The 17382-nt window shown below is 44.2% G+C and overlaps 2 protein-coding genes across 12 annotated transcripts in view; one reads left to right on the plus strand and one right to left on the minus strand.

The window, feature by feature from the left end:
* rnf41l (ring finger protein 41, like) overlaps positions 1 to 1600 on the plus strand; it is a 12257-nt gene extending 10657 nt beyond the window's left edge. For all 6 annotated transcript variants that reach the window (XM_082551352.1, XM_082551351.1, XM_082551349.1 and 3 more), the window contains one exon: positions 440 to 1600. In XM_082551352.1, coding sequence (XP_082407478.1) covers positions 440 to 844 — 405 coding nt within the window. In that variant the 3' untranslated portion in view covers positions 845 to 1600. The remainder of the gene's footprint in view (positions 1 to 439) is intronic.
* On the minus strand, positions 1580 to 17096 carry virma (vir like m6A methyltransferase associated). 6 transcript variants are annotated; one of them, XM_082551341.1, is made up of 27 exons: positions 16977 to 17095; positions 16423 to 16535; positions 14462 to 14548; positions 13476 to 13524; positions 13224 to 13386; positions 12963 to 13082; positions 11914 to 12165; positions 10664 to 11394; positions 10331 to 10468; positions 10014 to 10240; positions 9390 to 9917; positions 9130 to 9284; positions 7834 to 7916; positions 7523 to 7616; positions 7005 to 7393; positions 6761 to 6916; positions 6438 to 6673; positions 6094 to 6343; positions 5791 to 6008; positions 5522 to 5654; positions 4689 to 4829; positions 4439 to 4593; positions 4127 to 4223; positions 2933 to 3099; positions 2490 to 2839; positions 2135 to 2281; positions 1580 to 2023 (listed from the first exon to the last, which is right to left on the minus strand). In XM_082551341.1, the coding sequence occupies exons 1-27, from the start codon at positions 17037 to 17039 to the stop codon at positions 1764 to 1766; spliced, it is 5502 nt and encodes a 1833-aa protein (XP_082407467.1). In that variant the 5' UTR covers positions 17040 to 17095; the 3' UTR covers positions 1580 to 1763. The 6 variants fall into 6 exon arrangements, with proteins under 6 accessions (XP_082407467.1, XP_082407469.1, XP_082407468.1 ...); XM_082551343.1 differs by having other exon boundaries at positions 1580 to 1975; positions 16977 to 17094; XM_082551342.1 differs by having other exon boundaries at positions 11944 to 12165; positions 16977 to 17093.
* Between the last annotated feature and the right edge of the window lie 286 nt (positions 17097 to 17382).

Here is a 17382-nt window from a genome sequence, read left to right on the forward strand (position 1 = left end):
ACATGCCACAACTTATTAAAAGTTGAAGTTCATGACAGCACAATTAAGTATGGCGTGTTTGGAAGGGTTGCAGGAGAAAGCATCTTCTCTTTAAAAAGAACATGGCAGCACAGCTTAAGTTTGCAAAGATGCATTTGAACAAAGAGTTCTGGGACAATGTTGTCTGGACAGATGAGGTGAATATTTGGAAGTCAAACACAATCAAACCAAACACGTCACACCAACTGAGAAGCACGGTGGTGGTGGGGTGATGATTTGGGCTGGATTTGTATTCACTGGAATACACCATGTAATCATTGAGTTAACCGTGAACTCCTCTGTATACCAAATTGTTCTAGAGTCAAATGCGAGGACATCTGTCCAGGAGCTAAAGCCTGGCTGAAATTGGCATCACACATAAAACTACTCTATTGCTTCACGTCATATCCTGTCTGTGCAGGGTCAGCTATCCCGTGTGATGTGTGACATGCGTGCACTGCTAGGTGCAGAGCGTTTGAGGAGACAAGAGCTGGCAGAGGCAGAGCTGGAGAAAAGAGAACTGCTACAGGTCCTCAGAGACCTGCAGCCCACCAGGAGCCAGAATCCCACTGAACAGGCAGCCAGGGACCAGCATCAGGGAGAGGTGCAGACATCAGGCTGGGAACTCCACACCGAGCCAACCAGACATCAACAGAGAGAGGCTTCTTCACATGCCTCCAGTCTGTCACTGCATTCAGCCCAGGCTTCACATGCATCAGGCCCACCCCCATCACCACAGCTGGGTGAGGTAGGGCGCAAGGGTGGGACCCGGAGTCTGACCTTGGACTGCATTAAAAAGAAGAGCAGGGAGGTGACAGTGATCTGAAAAAGCTGCAATATATGAAATCTTTATTTTTGTATTATTTAGCAACAAAATTAGGGTTTGGGTAAAACATGTTACAAAAGAAAGGTTTTGCTACGCTGTGTTTTTAATGCTTAAAGATCAGCTCTTTGTGTGTTGGATTTTTGAACCACCTGACGTCATTTTAAGTGTATCGTCAGTGAGCTTCAAGAAGTTGGAATCCCCAAACGTTTTTTTTTTTTACACCTGAGGTTAACCACATAACGATTCAGCGTGAGTTTTTGTGAAATGTAAAAAAATAGACAAGTTTAAAAAAATATATGTTGAATTCATTTTTTCAATGGGAGAGAACGTTCAATAAAAACGGAATTTTCAAAAAATATGAATTTTCTGGCAATTATTTCATGGTTTCGACTTTTAAGGGTTAACGGTCACATATTCCACCTGTTTAAGATATATTAATGTTAGTCCCACATGACCACATAGTTCAAGTTTCCATAATATCCCATAATACCAACCGTGTCTGTATACCACTGGTTTTGTGCTCCTTTTCGAACAGTTTCAGGGTTTGCGAATGAGATCAGCCTTAGAAATAAAAAAAATCACCACCAACAACAAAAAAACGGGAAAAATGCAGCAGCTGCAGCCGTTGCAAACACAGTGATAGACAGCACAAGAGGGATCGCATTTTTAAACATTTTATCTGAGAACCACAGACGATTTATTTATTTGACATTCCCTTAAAACACACACAAAGGCCTCATTTTGCTATCACTTTTATTTTCTGAATACAGCTAATAATAACAAAACTGAAAACATCAACACAGTCTGTACATTATTTGTGACAACATCATACCACCACGTTTCCATGGAGACAGCATATATAATATCCTGATTGGCCCTTCTGTTGCCGTGAGAGGCTGCAGTCATTGTCCAGGAGGATTTACCTGGTGAAGGAGCGAACATGTCTGCCCCTCCCACCTCCGCTCCCTCCTCCACCGCTGAACTTGCTCCCCTGAGATCCTCTTCCCCCTCCACCGCCTCCACCGACGCCTCCCCCGGCACCACCGCCACCTCCTCCGCCGCTAATCCACGACAGGCCAGTACCTCCTCTGCCGCGTGGAGCTCGATCCCGAAGAGCCAGCCGATACGCACCTGAAGTGTGGAACGAGTGAATCAAACTTTTTTTTCCCCCTATAACACCTTTAATACAGGTCAAAGCGATAAAAAAGTAAAACAAATGCAATAAAACAGAACATAAAAGACTGAAAAAGAGAGCGGTATAAAATGTAAAACTGTGTGTGTGGTCCTTACTTGCAGGGGATTGCCGAGAAGGCAGTGGCCCTCGAGTGAAGTTGCTCTGTCCTCCGCGGGGTTCACTGTAGGTCCCTCTGTGAGTAACAGCTGGAACCTGACCGCTCCACGATGACCCTCGGCCTCCTTCTCTCCGAGTGTAGTTTCCTACAGAACGGGGGAAAAAAGGGGGGGATTTGTCACCCTCTGCTGGACAATTGATGTATTTTAGTTGCAGTTTGTGCAGGGCTAAACGAAACACAGTATTTCCCAGGATAATGACCAGGATTCCCTGCTGTGTGCTGCATGTAATGATGAGGCAACTATGACAATGTCCTGGCAACTATGAGACTCGTGCGTATCTGATAGTACATACCTGACAGCAGTACACCTTTAGGCTGTGGTGGAGTGAAAAAGCGAGTCTGGCTGTGGAAAGTAGCTCTGCCTCTGTTACCAGTGAACAGCCCTCTGGTGGGAGGTTTGGGGGCGCTTTTTGGAGGTCGTTTAGGAGGCAGAAGCCCTAGAGGGGTCGTAATGTCTTTAAACTCCGCTGCAACAAAGTCATCCACGTGCATGCTGGGAGGACGGGAAGTATTCTGTTTGCGCAGGCGGAAGATATCATGCGGTCGGCAGACATTCTGCCCAAACCCTCCTCGACCTCCTCGGCCACGAGGAGCAGCCATGATGTGAGCTCTCTTTGCAGGCTCGACGTAGTCAGACTTCCCACTGCAGAGACAAACACAAGATGACACCATGAAACTGATCTTAAACTAGATTCTGTGCGAATAAAAATATATAGAAATCACAATGACGCTGTACCTAGACGTAATGAACGTCTCATGCTTGTGTTTGCCCAGCCGGAAGCCTTTCGTAGGTTTTGTGTGACCCGGAGAGGACGGCTCAGACAAGAAGGAGCGCTCCAGCTCCGCCTTCAGGTCCAGTTCTGGACAACACTCCTGAGCCAGACCCACCAGATCCACCTTCACCTGCCACACAGACAAAAAGGTAATCATACATATTATATAGAAAACATAAACAGACCATGTAATGTTGTTGCTTGTGGTATTTCCAAATTCCTTACAAGCCAGAGAAGCAAAGAACCTCAACTTAAAAAAATCCTTTAAATCCCTTAAAGATAGAGAAGCAAAGAACGTTTACTTAAAAAAGAAGAGGAAGAACATAGCACTGAACAGAAAGCACTTAAAATATGTGAGAGGACTCTAAGAAGTGGATAGTAGATAAATATAAATATCCAAAATATAGGACTCATCCTATTGAATCTTCCTGTCATAGTAGTCATTTTACATCCATCCCATCCTCTTCTGCTTATCTTGGGTCACGAACCCAGAGAAACTCAGACCTCGCTCTCCCCAGCCACTCCCTCCAGCTTATCGAGGAGTTCCCTCGCCAGACCAGGTAAGACATGCCCAGAACACCTCACCCAGAAGGCGCCCAGGAGGCATCCTCGTCAGATGCCCAAACCCCCTGGACTGGCTCCCTTAGATGTGGAGGAGTAGCAGCTCCAGTCGGAGCGCCTCTCAAACAACTGCACTCCCTATCACTCACCCCATCACTAAGGGAGGGGCCAGCCACAACAACTGCAATTTTGTAGTTACACCCATATGGTGCACAGTGAATCAAATACTTTTTTACAGACCATGATGCTCCCACTAAGCTAACACGGTAACAGCAACAAATATTTCTTTTTGACTCGATATACCAGAGTTTCAGTAGCAGAAAAGGATTCATAACTGCTGGTGATGTGAAAAAATTCTACATCAACAAAGATCAAGTAAAAAAAAAAAAAAAAAAAAAGCAATAATACAAAAACGCATAAAACAGTGAATAAAACAGAAGCTGTAATCAAATTTTCATCCAAAAATGATTAACCATAAATGTGCACGCCAAACATAAGCTCTAGAGATTCTTGGAAATGTACACACACACACACACACACACACACACACACACACACACACACACACACACACACACACACACACACACTCTTACCATATCAAGGTCTGTTTCAATGTCATCAGTCTGGAACGGAGAGAACCACAGAGCCTTCAGCTGCTCATCCAGAGCTTCAGACAGAATGAAAACCGTCCTACAGACAATAAAGGCCCAGGGCAATGATCAGTTTACCGTTCCCATTAATTTTTCACATGGCTCATGTGTAAGTGGTTGTTGTTATGAATATCTGATTCAATCAATCTGTCACCGCAAACTGCGATCCTCCCTCGCTCCAGCTGTATAAGCTTCACAACTCGAAGTGATGAGGAGAAAATGATTCAGTATTAATACGTCACGCGGAGGACCAACCTGTGATTAAACTGGGCCCCGAGTGTTTCTGGTGCTGGCAGAGTGGGCTCGGTGTCAGCTGCAGGAGGCGTGTCTGTGGCCGCCTGCAACGTCTGCCTCAGAGCAATCACGTTCTCCAACATGGTCTCCAGGGAATCGTCATCTTTACATAGTTTCTAAAGACATAGACAAAAGCATTGAAAGTTTGAGGTCAAGGCAGCCCGGACCTTTATTTTGATAAACACAATGTACTTGTGTGCATCTTTCATACCGCTATCTGTTTTTCCAAAGCAGGTATTGGATGTGACTCTGACTCCTCCCACTGGAGCAGAGCTTTCATTTCAGAGCCCGACAGCAACCGTGGAGGAACAAAAGCAGGATCCTCGCTCGAGCCGTGACCCTCTTCAGCACACTGGATTAAAACGAGGACAGGTACAGAATGAAGAGCAAATATGATTGGAGATAAGCTGGAAAAAGCTTGAGAAAAGAAGCGATTATCAGAAGGACAAGACAAAATATGCAATGAAAAAGCCTTTCCTTTATGCAGAGCCAGTCATTTCTGTGAGGTGATGCATTATTAATAGAGCTTTTTAAAAGCGGCTGCAGAAGGAAACTCTTAGAAAAGGAAAACTAAATTACTAGCATGAACACGTAAGGACAAGGAGGAATGCTTTCAAAGAAGCGACGTCCTTGCTGTAGTCTCTTTTGTAGTCTTTTGTCCAAATATTTTTCACAGAAGTAACACTTACTTAAAAAAAATGATGCTGCTTACACTTCTGATTAAACACCAACCGACTCTGATCGGCTCCTCTTTATGACTCCGTCTCTAAAGAGGATTGTTTGTTTGCTTTTATTGTTTAGGGCTCCTCCAGACTAATCATTTAGCTGTACGTATTCCTTCAGTGCTTCATTTGTTTTTTTGAAAAACTGCTCTGTTCTCAAACAGATTACCTTTAATTTAATGCTGAGCCTTTCTTCTGTTTTTATTGTCAAATATACAGTTTTATTTATTATGTTGTGATTTGTGTTTGCTGTATTGCTTTGTTCTCTGTTAGTTTAAAGGGACAGGATCCTGATTTTAATGATCATCTAAGCAGTACTTACCATTGGTTCTGTGTGGAGGATCTGCCTGAGAAAGTCGAGCAGAGATGAGAGCAGATCTGCTGAGTCTTTGTTGAAGGACAACACCAGCCTCTTCAGCAGCGAGCACAGCCCAGCGCCATGTTTCTTCAGAGCACTGAAACAGAGATAATCAGAGGTAATCAAGGTCTCCTTTAACTAAGACAAAGGCACAGTGTGCCGTAGCAACATGGCAGGGTGGTATTGGTGGGGAAGCAGTTACGCCAAATAAACAAGAAAAGGTTCTTGTTTACACTTTGAGGTGGTAGAGTCCGTAGTCGTGCTCTGTGAGGAATGTCAAAGTCCTGATGCAGGTGAGGAGGAGGGGCACGCTGCTCTCTGCGTTCCCCAAAACCTCCAACAGAGAACTGCACACCGATGACATCATCTCTCGTCCCGGAAGTGCATTGGCCAGCTGCTCAGCCTCTGACACACAGCTTTCACCAGGTGGAGACACCACGAGAGAAATGTCCTGGTGAAGACAGTTTTACAGTTTTTAGTATTTTTCCATTAAAAGATTTTTTTTCTTTTTTAAATTTGTGTACTTCCAGCTTTACCTGGTCACACAGTGACTGTAATATTGTCCCCACTAGTACACTGCACTGCTGCTGATGTATGGAGTGATCCGTTGGAGGAACCAACAGAGACAACAACAAGGGGAACAGGTCGGCCAGCTGTTCATCTCCAGAAACTGACCCGGACAGCAGATGCAGTGTTGCACTCTTACAGGCTCTCTGAGACACCAGAGTATCCATCAAAGAAAGGAGCCGCAGGACCTGGGCCCAGGAGACGCTTTTTCCCTCTGCCCTGCAAGTAACAGGTTACAGACATTTGAAATATGATTTACAGGAAAAAACACAGACGCTATGTTGATGTGTGAGTTTGTGCATCCTTCACTCACGGCTGCAGCTCCTCCAGCAGGAGCTCCAGCAGGGTCTTCATGATGTGTGTTGCAGTGGGTGAAGACAAGTCTGCCAGCTGAACGCACACTCTCCTGAGTATGGCCAGGAGAGGAGGGCAGGTGGTGGTGCACACACATTTGAATGCCTCGGAAAACACTTTCCACTGTGCGCGAATGTGCATGCTCCACAGCTTCCTTGTGTTTAAGGCTACAGCCACATCTTGGACTGATGTCACCTGTGGAGCCAAAGGCCTTCTAATATTAATGTGTGTATGAAGACAAGAATATCAGAGCAGGTTAAAGCGCAGGATAGAGAGAGTTACCTGAGTGCTATGCATTGGCAGTGGAAGAGGCAGAAGCTCAGACAGCAGTGTCAGACCAGAGAAAAGGCCTTCAGAAGCTTTGAGAAGAGAGCTCAAAACCTCCTTTAGCATCAGAGACCACGTGTTGCTGGCCAGAGTCTCTTCTGTATGGGTCACCTGTAGCATGACACAAACATGGTGTCTCTTAAAAATCTCAACTGAAGCCCCATTTAGTATCAAAACTGTTATCTGATGCCGCACACACCTCCTCATTAACACCCTGCGTAAAGGTGAGCAGGACGTCAACAATGAGCACTTGCACTCTGGTCTCCTCCCCATCAAGACGCCCAGAAGCAGGAATGGAGCACACTATCATGTGAAGCGTCACCAACACGCTGGCCACGCGAGTGTCCCTGAACTGGAAAGCTCCGCCGCGCAGCAGCTCGGTGAGCATGGTGCGAAGCAACCGCAGCGTGCTGATACATATACTGAGGATCATGCAGCGCTGCGGCGTCGGACCCATGTGCCCGTGCACGCGCCACGGCTGCAGTAACACGCTGCATAGCTTCTGCAGGACACGCACACACGTATCGAGACCCTCCCCAGAGAAAAGCTGGACTCCTGCAAGGCTCCACTTCAGATCCCTCTGCTGACCTGTGGAGTGGAGAAGGAGCTGCTGAAAAACCATCTAATCTAATCTCAACATAAAGTGAAAACTATAAAAAAGCAAACAGAATAAAAACAAAGTCATATTTGGGGTCAAAGTTTGGTTGGGGTCCTTACCTTCTACAGCAGGAGGTGGGCAGGCGATGTGACAGAGGACCCTCAGAGCAGTGACCAGCCCGGTTCCCTCAGCAGTTAACACATTTTCTACATTCTGGAGTCAAAAGAAAACCATGTTCAGGATGACAAACCGCTTTGAAAAATACATCACAGAGCACTTCAGTGAAGAGTTAACTTTTTTTATCCCCCTGGATTTTTCTGTGGATTTCAGAGATGTGAGTCAGCTTACCAGCTGGTGTAGATGCTTATAAGCCAAAAAACATTTCATTTACTTTACCTTGCAGAGTGTTTAATGAGTGAGAGCTCTGTACCTGTTTGATATAGTCGATAAGGGTGGGAATGCTGCCAATCTCAAAGCGAAGCTTCTCCACTGGCTCCAACCATTTACTGAGCTCTAAAGAAACGCACACACAAAGACACTCAAACAATTAAAACTGTCTTATATAGAATGCAGAATGCAATGATTTGCAAAGCAAATCTCATAAACGCACATTTTATTCTCCTCCCGAGGGCATATGTGAGGGTAGAAACCAATGAGCTTGATTTCATTTTGGAGAAAATCGGATCAAGATCACAAAAAATGTAAACAATATACTAAGGCTTGGGGGACATCGTTGAGACATGTTTACTGTGTAACATCCCCTCTTTTAACAGCAGTCCATAATCTTGAAACTGATGAGCCCAGCCGTTGTCCGAGTCGTGTTTGACATAAGATTTTAGCAGCTCAACAGCACCGAGTTTTCTGTGCGGCGTTTTAGGTTTCATGATGCTACAAATGTTCTCATTTGGTGAGAAGTCTGGACTGCAGAGAGGACCGTTCAGCACCAAGACTCTGCTCCTATGAAGCCATGCTGCTGTAACAGATGCAGCAAACAGTTTGGCATCGTCTTGCTGAAAAATGAAAGGCACTCCCTGAAAAAGAAATCATCTGGGTGGGAGCATGCATGCATGGTACCTTTCCTGATGTGTAAGCTGACATACCATAAGAGATGGAAGCGAGTACTGAGCACTGACAACAAGCTAGATGATCTCTTCAGTCTGGAGAACATGGTGTCCGTGTTTTCCACTTTACCTCTGTACATTTTAAACAAACTTTGGCCCAGAGGAGACAGCAGTGTTTCTGGATCATGTTCACAAAGGGCTTCTTCACTGCATGACAGAGCTTTAACCTGCATGGTGAAATGTGTTTACATTTCTGGAAGCCTTCATGAGCCCATGAAGTGATTTCAATGACAGAATCGTGCCTGTTTTTAATGCAGTGCCACCTGAGATCAGCGGCAGCGATACTGATTTTCTTGCGCTCAGATATTTCTCCAGATTCTTGGAATCATTTAAAGATGAGACAGTCAAATTCTTTACAATTTACATGTTTTTGCAGACCAATTCTTACTTCTAAGAAACTCAGCCTGTCTAAGATGCGTTTTTTATACCCACTCATGTTACTGACCTGTTGCCAGGTAACCTAATTAGCTGCAAAATGTTCCTACAGCTGTTTCTCTTACTTTTCCAGTCTTTTGTTTCCCTCTCCCATTTTTTTTTAAACATGCAGCATCCCAAATATATTTGAGCTGGCACTTAAATATAGTTGTGACATTGATGAGAATTACCCTGTAACTTGGCATTGGTGTCATCAGCCTTGGCTATAGAGAGCAGCGGAGCGGCATATTGTTCCATCATCCGCAGCTCATTAGAATTCTGCACCACCAGTAAGACCAGCATGCAGGCGTAGTTATATGTCACCGCTTTGCGAGCCTTCCCCTCACTAACAGAGGAAGAGAGACAAAAAAACATGAATTTATACTGAAGTCAAATCAGAGAACAAGAAAAAAGGTTGGGGAGAAGAAATGGTAGGGAATAACAAGTGTACCCCTGTCCGTCCTTGCTGTGGTGCTGGAGCAGCGTGACCAGACAGGAAAGGTTGTTATCCAGGCTGAAAACATGAGCTACGGCGCTGCGTCCAGTCTGCGTAAAGGTCATCAGGTAAAGCGCATGGAGCGTGCCCAGTATATCTGGATTGTCACCTTCATCTAGGCCTGCACCACCGTCTCCTCCTGTAGCCACATGGCTCATGAGTTCTGACACGCCTTGCAGAGCATGCAGGGCCTGTATCAGCCACACGCCAAAGCCCTCTTCACCGCACCCTGGCCCAATCAGACCCGCTTCTCCCCCAGTACACATGCTCTCCTCTGCCTCGGACTCTGCCATCGACGCCAGGAGGCGCAACAGCAGGTTGGTGGGTGTGGGCTGGGCGAGAAGGAAGAGCAGACCCGACTGGGTGAGCGACAGGAAGCGCAGAAGCTCTCTGACAGCTTGAGTGACCCCAAGATGGCCGGCTGCAGCAGCTGCTGACAACACCACCGTTGTGCTCTCCAGAAAATGACATGCATGCATATACCTGAAAGAGGTCCAGGGCAAAAATACACATGTATTAATGTGTCTAAATTACATTTAAATTTATGCTACACTGTGATGCTTATGTCTTAGTATGTACCTATACAGTGATGGGTAGGGGTTGTCCCTCTCCTGTGGCCCTGTAATTCTAGCAGTAGTGGGGAAGGCTTTCCCAGGAGGTTGCACCATGCAATGAGGGGCTGTTTCTAGCAGGTGATGTAGCTCTTCCAAAGCACCTGCCAACCTATCGAGCTCTGCCTCACTCAGAGCGGTGGAGCTTAGCGAAGGCTCCTCTTCCATAGGGCTCTCTGCATCATCCATCTCCTCCTGAGGATGATGGCCAGGCAGGATTACCACAAAAACATTCTCAGCCACTGAAACATATATGAAAGTGTGGGTGTGAATGGGTGTTGTTACCTGTTGTGGTTCACTCAATGCAGCTGCTGCATGCTGTAGGTCAACCAGCACCTCATACATGTGGCTTTTCTGTAATATAGCATTTCCAGCTGTTATGACCCTCACCGTTTCCTCATGCAGGAACAGCTGGACCAGACGCTGTGAAGCAGGATAAAGTATAGATGGTCAGACTTGATCAGTCAGAGGAATTATTTCAGACACAATCATCTTAATTTAGATGTGCATAATTTAAAGCTGGTTTAATATTCAATTTATTCTCTAGAAACCAACAAGAACATCTGTATATGATGGAAATAAAAGTAGATGAATGATGATTGGATATTTCTTGCTAACCTGGTAGCCACTCTTCTCTGAATTTCCTGCATGTAGGAAGGCCTCCACCCCTGCAGGAGCGCTGATCAGAGCATCCAAAGCTCTTAGGATACTCAGCTTCAGTGTGGAGGAGACGTGGTCTGTATGGAGCAGCTCCAGCAGCACATTCAGAACCCCTTCATGCAGCAGCATCGTGAGACCCTGAGGACACTCTGCCAGGTATGAAGCTAGCTTAGCACCAGCCTTCAGCTGTCTGAGGTTAAGGGCAATGGGCTGTTTGAGAGCAACCTCCATACTGAGAGCTTGGAGAGTCCACTGGACTAAAACTCTAACAGAGTCCTCTATCTCTCCCTCTCCCCTTTTAACTAAATAAGCCAACCCTTTGGCCAGAAGTCCAGGAGCCTCTTCCAGAGCACTGACCCATCGTGCATCTCTGTCATCACCAATACTAGCTAAGAGTTCTTTCAGCTGAGCCACAGCCTCAGCTTCCTCTCCTCCTGCTGGTCCTTCTGCTCCACCTGCCTCCTTGGGCTCCTCCACAGTGGCCTTCTCAAACTGTATATCAAAGCGAGTTTTGTATGGAGGCGTGAAGTAGAGCAAGGGTCGGAGTTCTCGTTCATATGGGTCGTACTGGACCGGTGGAACAGATGCAAGATCCTCAGGAGTGTAGTCCATGTCAAAGTTCTGCAACTTGAAGCTGCCGTTATCCAGATCGTCCTCATCGCTGGAAATCTGTTCATAGCCATCATTATCTATAAGAAGGTGGAAAGGTTGTTTAGGAGGGAGTTTATTCACTGTAAAAGCATTATAAAAATGCATCATCTGTTTCATAATAATGTATATAAAACCGAGTGAGAATAAGGAGGCCAGCGGAAACTATATAGTCCCTCTCATACAGAGCTGCATACACTCACAAACCTGGCACCACCTGGCAGCATCACTCACAACATGCAGGGTTAGTTTTGCATGCATGACAGAAACTCAGCGACGGCTGTGAGGACGTGTCAGGAAGACATCCACATGTCGGCTTATGAAGTCTAACCATAAGCCTTCAGAGCTGCCCTCAGGGGTGTTCTGAGAGTTTGCACCACCCAGCAGTTCGAGATGGATGCAGCATGCCAGAGCACACACTCTCTCACTCTCAGTCCCAAATGGACCCTGCTCCCGTGGACCCGAGATATCTGGCAACCACGAGCAGAGTTGATTTTCTAGAGGAGAAGCGTCCATTTGGGTTTGCAGACAATCCTACTCTTGCATAAGAACTCCCCTACCTTCCTCCATCTCCTCTTCCTCGTCCTCACCCTCATCCTCCTCCTCCTCTTCTTCATCCTCCTCCTCCGGCGCACTCCCCTCAGTCCGTGTATCTTCTTCCTCCTCCTGCTCCTCCTCTTCCTCCTCCTCCTCGGCCTCTTCTTCTTGTTCAGCATCCGAGTACGTCTCGTCAGCGGGCAGCGATCTTTCAGGCGACACGTTCTCCAGGTAGTCGTCACGGCCCTCGGTCGGCTCTTCCTTGGCCACGCCCACTGTAGATTTTACAACAACACACACGGCACACAAACATACAGAGTACAACCCATTTAATAACAAGAACTCATTAATAAATGATACTGTATCATTCTTATTGAGAATGTGTTACATTTCTTCTGCACAGCTATCTCCCCACTCTTACACTAACCAACAAATCTTATCACCCCATTGTTAAAGAGTCTGCACTGGCTTCCGGTTAAACTTGGGTATACGTTTAAAGTCTTGGTTCTTACTTTAACAGCCTTATGAGGTGAGGCCCCCACTTATACTGTCTATCCACCCCATTTTTCTAAGCAGGATCCTCAGGTCCGCAGATAGAGGTCTTCTAGTGATTCCACGTACCTTTCTGAAAACTATGGGGGATTCATAACCTCAGTGTCAAAACTGGAACAGCTTACAAATCTCTCTCCGCACCCTTGACTCTCTGGCCTTCTTTGAAAAACAGGTTAAAACCTATCTACTAAGAAGTTTGGTTTTGACATTGTTTATTTATTTATTTATTTTTCACCTCTCTAAAACACTTTGGTTCTGGTCTTACAAGGAGCTATATAAATAATTTACCTACTTACAATTTATCTTAGCGGGAGGAAGAACTGAGCGTAACTCTAAACAGAATGAGTTTTATATGACCTTATGTTTTCATATTTTTACATCATTTTTTAGTATGTGGAGAATTTTTCTATATAAAGAAACACTTTATTATTATTACTAATTACTGTCTCAGCAGCTAAAGCAATAGCCAAATACGTTTTTTAAAAGTGGCTGAAATAGTGAGATATATTATAGTTCATACCCGTCATTTGAACCTGCTCCTCATCATCATCATCCGGGGGTGGAGGACCAGGTGGGGTGCGAGGCCCTCTGGGTGCTGGTCTTGGTGGGCTGCCATTGTACTGGTCATCTTTTTCCCACTCTTAAAAGTACAATTTAAAGTAGGAAAATGTGGGAGAAGAAGAGATTTACAGGTTTGCAATCACTATTTTTTTTCCTAGTCTTGGGGAGGTTTCTGCCCAATGAATGAATGTATTTCTCGTGACGGTCAGTTTTAAATCACCTTGTTTAAGGATCCTCTTGAGCCCGCTGGGCTGTTGAGGGGGTGGTGGTGGAGGGGGAGGAGGTGAGTCTTGGTCGTGTCCATGCGGCCGCTCCGCTGTCCCGTACACCGCAACAGTCAGAGTTGTGTACCAGCCACGCAACACTAGGCCATCTGTATTCACCTGCATGAACAAATCCATTTAATTATCCACGAATCAGCAGGGTGGGAAGAAGAATGAAAAAACCTACTCGTCCATGAATGACCATTTACCTTTCCGCTGGGTCTGAACACAATGGACTTGTTTTCATCATATTCCAAACTGAGGGCAGAAAGCAAGACAGAGCAGGTTAAAGCGAGAGTGCTGATATGAACCAGTGCTAAACTAACATATGTTTGTTCCTCATGAGTCTCTGTGTTTATTTTCAGCACGTGAGTTTAAACTAGCATATAATTGCTGTGTAGCTATGTCTAAAACACACATACACCCGCACCGTGCTCTATATCGCACTCTGCCCTTACTTGCTTACTACTTCTAATAAAAGGCATTTACCTTTTTATGTGACAGGTCACATGACATGATGACCTCTTCTAAAATTATAATTATCTGGTTCAACTGGTCACAACATACTGACATATATGGTAGTTATTCCAAGCAGATACAGTAGTTTGAGGGTTTTACAAGTCAAACAGGTCTTAATCAGGCTTCATGTTAGATTGATTTCTTATCTAAGAAATGTTGTTCATAAATATTACATTCACATCTATTAAAAATTTGTAAGATACTATGAAAGCAATCACACTGGTTTGAAAAATCTCCTCCCAAACTTCCCAGTAGGGATAATAAGTCGGGTGTGTTATGTTTGCACAGTTTTTTTGTTCTTTTTTAATAACGCTGACACAATGGCCACCTTTAAGTACAGGCTTACGCTCTGGTGCTACTGCATACACCTGTGTCATTATGAGGTTAGAACAAAAATACTTGACTCAAACATTCCACCAATCACCTATTTCACTGAGACCTTGACATTTTTTCTGCTGCAGTGTGGGCACGGTTTCTGGAGAGACCAGTTGACCAAGCATAAGAACAAAGACACCTGAATATGGGAGCGTGCGTGAGAACAGGTCTCAGATGCTACCGTGACTGGTTCTACAGGTGAGACAGACTTTTTGAGATTGAACCAGGAAATGGAGAGGTAGAGAACGAGAAACGGTTTAAAAAACAAAACAGGAGAGGGGAGAGTGAAAATAATTCTCACCTGCCCAGTCTGTGGAAGGTGGGGCTGTTGGGTTTGGTAACATTATTGAAGAACAGCTCCAACTGGAAGGCATGAGGAGAAGTCTCTCTGGAAACAAAAAAGAAAAAGAAAAAAAAGAATCAGGACTCGAGTATCCAGAGGACCTTATAACTCTGAGTGACCCATCAACGATACGATGTGCGATTTGATATTAAACACTCAGTTGTAGCTACATTTGTAGGTACACAAATAGAATTTAATGCCTTTAATTCAACAAAAAACGGATCATAGTAGCTATGATAAAAGTAGCTTTTATGGCAGAACTTTGAACCAGATGTTACTTATACATCATGAGTTTCATGGATTTCCAGAAAATAAATGCACTTTATCATAATATCAATACTACCACAATGCATACCAATGCTAGAGGACTGTGCATTCTTGAGTCTGTTCATTGAGCTAAATTACATCACTCAGCAGGTTTGGGGGAAATTGAGACCTGTTCAACAATGGAGCTCAGGTGTCAAATGCACACACTTCTTTATTCACAGAAGCTTCTCCATTTCCCCCAGACACACACATTTATCTCAGGTATCCATAGCAAAAAACCAAACAAAAAAAACAGCGACCCCAAGACATCTCTAAAGGCAATATAGCAATAACACCGAAGGTTTTTTGCAACTCAAAACCAATTCAACGTTCGCTTTTCTTATATAATTCTGATTTCTAGTATTGGGACAAAGATGACACCATTGAGTATTGCCTCTTTTCCACTAGCACCTACTTGACTTTACCCAGTTTTCAGGGGTTTCCATTAAGTGGTAGTACCAGGTGCATTTTAGTACTTGGCCAGGGTACCAAACGACTTGAGTCGAGCTAAAAATCTAACACTAACAGACTGCATGTCATTGATTGGCCAGAGAATGATATCACTGGATGAGTCAGACGCCTTCAAAAGACTCAAACATGCCATTTTTAAAACTCAGCAACGATGGAAATGCAAACAAACCAACGCTGTGATCCAACAACGAGGTTCAGATATTTTTGTGCTAAAGGTAGCCAGAACACTGTTGTGTTTGTGGCAAGTACAAATGATATCAATCAACTTTCGGGCCACATTGCTATAACGGGCAATAAATGGCACTTTTCTATCCTAAACAGGAATTTATGCTTCAGCTGAAAACATACGCCATGACCTGACAGTTTTTGAATTTATTGGTGACAGAATAACAATTGTCACTTCAGCATGAGAAAAAATAACCATAGATATAAAGACTCAAAAATGTCAGCAAATTCCTGGAGGGAGATTACCAAAACTATCGGAATGGACTTAAGGGAAGGTATAAAGAAGTGGAACAACTACAGGGACAAAAGGCCCCACAAAAGGCTTTAAAAAACAAAACAAAGTCACATCATTTCATTTGTTTCTATCAGCTGGCAACACATATAAAACACCGGGACATCACTACAAGGTAATTAATATGTAATGCACCAGCGCAAGCGTCAATGCCAGCATTGACATCAGCCATTTATGTAGAGTGTTGTAAACTTTACAAAGATTCCCCATAGAAGTCTGAATCAGACTTGGCTCATGACTCAAAGTGCTTTAGCCTATGGCTTTAAGCACTTTCTCACTATCATGCACAAATCAATGGATTCATCTGAGGCAATCTGTGTTCTGAAATGAAACCTTATCAGTTCTATGCAGAAGTTAAAGGTTTCTCTGCACAATTCTGAGGTAAAATGGTCCATTGAGTCATGTAAAGCTCAGGTTGTGGTTTTGCTTTAGTAGAAGACTACATTGAAGAGGACGGTAGCCACACTGAAATGGTGTTTGCCTTTTAAAGGTACAGTCTCAAAATTAGTAAAAAGACAACAGTGCAATATACATGCTGGCAACGCTATTAGAATTCGTTTGGCCTGACTGGGTGTAGCCAGTAAGATGCATGAGTGTGTTTTCAAGCAGGGATGGTGAATCTTACCCAAACGCTCTGCTGTCAGGTAGGTTACTATGAGCTTTGATCCCTGGAGGAATGACCCGCACCTCTGTGATCAGCACCCCGCAAGGAAACCGCACCACGTCTATGTTGGTTAACTGAAACAAAGGAGACATGATTGCTGATACAAACAATGATGAAATGTTTCATTTATAACCTACGCCTTCCGCATTAGTCACTTTTACTCCCGCTTCGAGGTAAACATGCTCCCTGACACTTTAAAGTTAGCATTAGCCACCTGGCTAACCACCAATCAAACTGTGCAAAGACACAAAAGACGGCAACTCTTTGAGCTACTAATGTATAAGGATTAAATTCACATCAAACAAACGCGTTATGTATAAACGGGCAGCTGTGCAGTAATCGCTGCTTAAAACCAGGATAATGACATCACATAGCTGCTAAGGTTAGCTAACGGCGTTAGCCTGGAAGTTAAGCATCCTTCCTCAAAACTCCTGAACGCGCTTGAAACTAACTTTTAATGCAGGTAGTCATGGAGTAAACATAAAAGCGTGTGTTTAAGTGTTAAACAACACTACCTCTGCACTCTGATGCTTAAACGTATCCAGAAAAAGAAGCTCCGTTGAAGGGTCCCCCGCCATCGCTCCACTGCTATCGGCCGGGCCAGGGGTAAACTTCCGGATTAAAGTCAATACTTCCGGAGCAAGCACCCCCCCTACAAAAACAAAACAAAATAAATAAAATAAATAAATTATTATTATTATTATTATTATTATTAGTAGTAGTAGTAATAGTTGTTGTTGGTATGAGAAATTTAGTTGGAAAATTCATATTTGCTTCGATTTAGATTTAGGAGAGAAAAAAGTTGAAAAGTGTTCTGAGGGATATTTCTTTCTTTTGTAAGACATTTTATTTTGTATTTAAAAAAGTTTAAATCAGTTAATCATATCAGAAAATCAGAATTTAATAACTTTATGATTTAAT

This window comes from Aulonocara stuartgranti, assembly GCF_965226115.1.
Source record: "Aulonocara stuartgranti genome assembly, chromosome: 11".
Lineage (NCBI taxonomy): Eukaryota > Metazoa > Chordata > Actinopteri > Cichliformes > Cichlidae > Aulonocara > Aulonocara stuartgranti.

Coding starts and splice junctions, on each gene's coding strand:
- virma (XM_082551339.1), bottom strand. CDS start 17,039: ATGGCGGGGGACCCTTCAACGGAGCTTCTTTTTCTGGATACGTTTAAG. Junction 13,525..14,461: donor ACCTTCCACAGACTGGGCAG/GTGAGAATTATT, acceptor TTCTGCCCTCAG/TTTGGAATATGATGAAAACA. Junction 6,009..6,093: donor TACAGTCACTGTGTGACCAG/GTAAAGCTGGAA, acceptor TGTCTTCACCAG/GACATTTCTCTCGTGGTGTC.